The sequence below is a fragment of the Bombus vosnesenskii genome, unplaced genomic scaffold (assembly GCF_011952255.1).
Source record: "Bombus vosnesenskii isolate JDL3184/JDL3185 unplaced genomic scaffold, Bvos_JDL3184-5_v1.1 scf7180000013802, whole genome shotgun sequence".
NCBI lineage: Eukaryota > Metazoa > Arthropoda > Insecta > Hymenoptera > Apidae > Bombus > Bombus vosnesenskii.
Window position 1 is genome coordinate 4747 of NW_022883224.1, and position 3877 is coordinate 8623.

Consider the following 3877-nt stretch of genomic DNA (forward strand, 5'->3'; position numbering starts at 1 on the left):
ACTGAGGTCACGATTAATTTTCGCGCTAATCGATCTGCTTTCAAAAATCTTTCACGAGCGATTTCTTTCTCCGCGCTGTTACCTGGATGACACAGATTACCTTCACACACATTGATCAGGTCGTCATCTTCGCCCAAAAGTGTACGCATAACAAAACGCCACTGGAGCCAATTTTCTTCGCCGCGTAACATCTCGACCTTCGCACTTGCTGATTCCATTTTAGCACTATCCCTTATTTTACTAAGCACAACACTTTAACAATTTATTCATTTCACGTTGCTACCTTGCAATTTACAGCCCTGGGCCCATAACCTGTTGAGGTTATTCGGTGTGTAAACAGAGAAAACACGTGGATAAATTGTAAGGTAGAAAATATATTTAAATAGAAGTGTAATAAGTAAAAATACAATTTGAGCTGGTCCAGATCCGCACGCTAGCTGTGTTACCTAACAACTGAAAAACCCCGAAGCCAACGTCGCCTGTCTACTGTTTATGGCCTGACTTCGTCGCAGTCTTTTGTCTACACGCTGTCGATGGCTTCAGTGCTTGAGAAAACTAAAAAAGACCAGATGTAGCGTTTTCTTAGAAATGGTAACCACTTCAACACGTGCCATTGTTTTCGTAAATTTTTGATATTATAGCTTCATAAGTTTCTCCATCCTCTGAGTATATTGCACGATAAGGTGCTCCAATGATCCATTTCTATAGAGAGAAGATGAGTATACAAATAAATATAAGTAAATAGCAAAATAAAATAATTTGCTTCTTAATCAATATATTTAATAATATTCTGTATCAAATTTGTAATATTCTATCAAAATCACAACCTTGTGTAATTTACTTGCGTGTTTAGGCTGCTTAAGATTTTGTAGGTTTTCTTTCGGTTGAGAATTTCCAACATCCATTCCCATTCGCTTGATAACTTCTTCTTTTGCTAAATATATTGCTTTATCATATGCTTCTATTAATGCACTATCATCCCAAACATTATCATTGGCTGTGTCTGTATCCTTTTGAGATAGCAAATTATACGTTATTAATATTGATACAAGTATTTTATTATCAAACTATTGCAAATTATCATATATGTCATTTTTCAAAAATTGACTAAAAGGTAATGGATACTGTTAATTACTATTATGCTAAGATCTTGTACTAAAATAATGTTAAAACCATTACGTTTCCATTACCATACATACGTTTCCATTTCCTCGTATAAAAAGAACATTCATATCATCTGCCATTTTAAAATAACATCATTTAAATATTGAATTTGCTTCTGAAATATTAATTTGTCTCATTTCTTTAACTCTAACACATTGTAAACAATGATGACATTATACCAACTATAATACTAAAAATCTATTCCCCATTCATTCGAAAGATTATTTTTGAAGCAAGGTTAACATTGAATGTTCCCAAACTTCAATAACTGTATTTTACTTTCTTTACAATATCTAACAATATATTAGAATACTATAAAAAATATTGTATGCACAAGAAACTGTTTATAGCGAAATAGCAAAAGAATTAATCACATATTATAACTAAAACGAGATTGTTAAGTAGATTATATTATACTGCATATGCGTTAGTGTTTCAGCTGGTAAATATAGTTTTTATATCTGAAGATAAATAAGATTTAATTCTATAAGATTGCATAATGAATTATACATATATCTATTACTATTCGTATTTCCCCTTAGTTGTATGTTGTCAATAGCATCAATCACGAACATATAAATAAATATAGAAGAAACCGTTCGGAAAAGGAAAGGGAAAAATGAACATGGAAGACAAGAAAGTTTTCTTCATGTTTAGCGTATGCGTGATACGCTTTGAATGTCTCAGATAAAGATAAAGATAAAGATACTCTGCTCATTTCTATTTGTTCCGCAGAACGAGAAATTTGTTGTCTTTCATATTGGTTTTTACGATTCAATTTTTGGGCAGTTTTCCCTAGCGAGTGTCGGTCCTGTTTGATATAACCAGACCGTAATTTATACAGATATGTAATATAGATATATATTTGTAAAACTGAAATCAGATGAAATAAATGTTGCCTGAGGTTTTAAACGTTTAATAAAAACAATATTTCATTTGGAAAAAATGTAAGATATGTAAAATTACACATTGATCATTTTGCTGGTCTTGTATCATAAAACGTGTGGCCCGAAGAGCACGTGTCCGGTAGGGATACGTCACTTGTGTTAGGAATCGTTTTATAACCTATCACAGTAAAGGAACGTCCCAGTATAGCAGCCGAAGAATGCCGTGGAAGTTTTTGTACAAAGTACAATTGATCTACAATTGATATTTTCCGCAATACTTATCTGGTGTTCGGTCAGGGTGTCCCATACTCATGATATTTATGACAGTGGAATGGCGTTAGTAAATCAATTACAAAAATTTTCGAGATCAATTCTCGGTATTGCATCAAATTATTCAAAATATACAAGCAACACAACGTTGCCCTTTTTGCAGGCAACAAGAGGAATATCGACCACGCAACCACTTTCAGAAAAACAAGAGTAAGTGATACAAATTTTCTTGTGCTTTCCTTCTTTTTTTAATAGAATTTCAGTACTTACCTTCCAATATAAAATTGGTGTCAAAATAATAATGCTAATAATAATGTCTAAGAAATTTTTCTCTTTGTAGGAGTATAACATCTAGAAAAATAACATAGTATTAATAGAATAGTATTAATAAGAACAACATTGACAGTGAACAACTAAAAATATAACACTGTTATAAATATATGATATACGAATTTTATTTATGTATTATTAAGACAAGTATATCTTATTTTTAAATTATTTCTATTATCATAAGTGATACATATAATTAAGGTATAATTAAGAGAAGATTAATTGAAGAAACACAAAAAAGAAAGAAAATAATTATATTGAGATAATTTTTATCTTTCATAAATATTATTTTCAGAGTAAATATAACGTTTGTTAAAGCAAGTGGAGAGAGAATCAAAGCAAAAGGGAAAGTTGGAGATACTATATTAGACATAGTAGTAAATAATGAAATTGATTTAGATGGATATGGTATGTTTTAAAGAAGCATAATTTACTTAATTTAAAATAAATAATTTTGAGGTAGAAAATATTTGAAAATTTTCATTTTTATCAAGTTTAATATTCTTATTATTTTTAACTTTTGATACTTTATTATATAAGTATGTTGTAATATTAAAATATAATTGATATAGGTGCTTGTGAAGGAACATTAACTTGTAGTACGTGCCATTTAATATTTTCGAAAGAAGTTTATGATGCACTTCCTGACAAACCAACAGATGAAGAATTAGACATGTTGGATTTAGCATATGAATTAACAGATACGTTAGTTCATAATAATCAGTATCAAATCATTCACATTATTAATTCTATTACCTTTTAATATTTTATAAAGTGAATTTTTCTATTTAAATTTATGTAAAAACAGGTTAGTATTGGGTACTTCGAAATCTGCATCTCAATGTAGAATTTCAAATCGCTATCTCTGAATACTACGAAACTGAAATTATAATAAATTTTCATAGTTTTTTATTTACGACCCTATAATCATTACAAATCTATGTTTGAATTAGCATATTTACAATGTTGATTTTCAAATGGATAAATAGAAATCTTATTGTGTATTAGTATTAATTTGTATAGCAATAAATATATTTATTGACATATGCAGTTATATAATATTTAATTTCAGGTCACGGCTAGGCTGTCAAATAGTAATGTCTAAGGAACTAGATGGAATTGAGGTAAGAGTTCCATCAACAATTAATGATGCAAGAGCATAACTGAAATTATCTATAGGGTTTTGAAAATTTGTATACAATGTTATACATCTCTTGTTAAAAAAC

At 29.5% G+C, this 3877-nt stretch overlaps 1 protein-coding gene across 1 annotated transcript; it reads left to right on the forward strand.

Annotated features, from left to right (window-relative positions):
- The first annotated feature begins 2158 nt into the window (after positions 1 to 2158).
- On the forward strand, positions 2159 to 3877 carry LOC117238989 (adrenodoxin-like protein 2, mitochondrial). Its single transcript, XM_033504247.1, has 4 exons — positions 2159 to 2531; positions 2947 to 3059; positions 3224 to 3356; positions 3724 to 3877. The coding sequence occupies exons 1-4, from the start codon at positions 2383 to 2385 to the stop codon at positions 3812 to 3814; spliced, it is 486 nt and encodes a 161-aa protein (XP_033360138.1). The 5' UTR covers positions 2159 to 2382; the 3' UTR covers positions 3815 to 3877.

Bases quoted from the DNA above. Each gene is read 5' to 3' on its own strand.
- LOC117238989 (XM_033504247.1), top strand. From the start codon at position 2,383: ATGGCGTTAGTAAATCAATTACAAAAATTTTCGAGATCAATTCTCGGT. The intron at 3,060-3,223 runs GTATGTTTTAAA...TAATTGATATAG, and splicing joins AATTGATTTAGATGGATATG to GTGCTTGTGAAGGAACATTA. The intron at 3,357-3,723 runs GTTAGTTCATAA...ATTTAATTTCAG, and splicing joins GCATATGAATTAACAGATAC to GTCACGGCTAGGCTGTCAAA.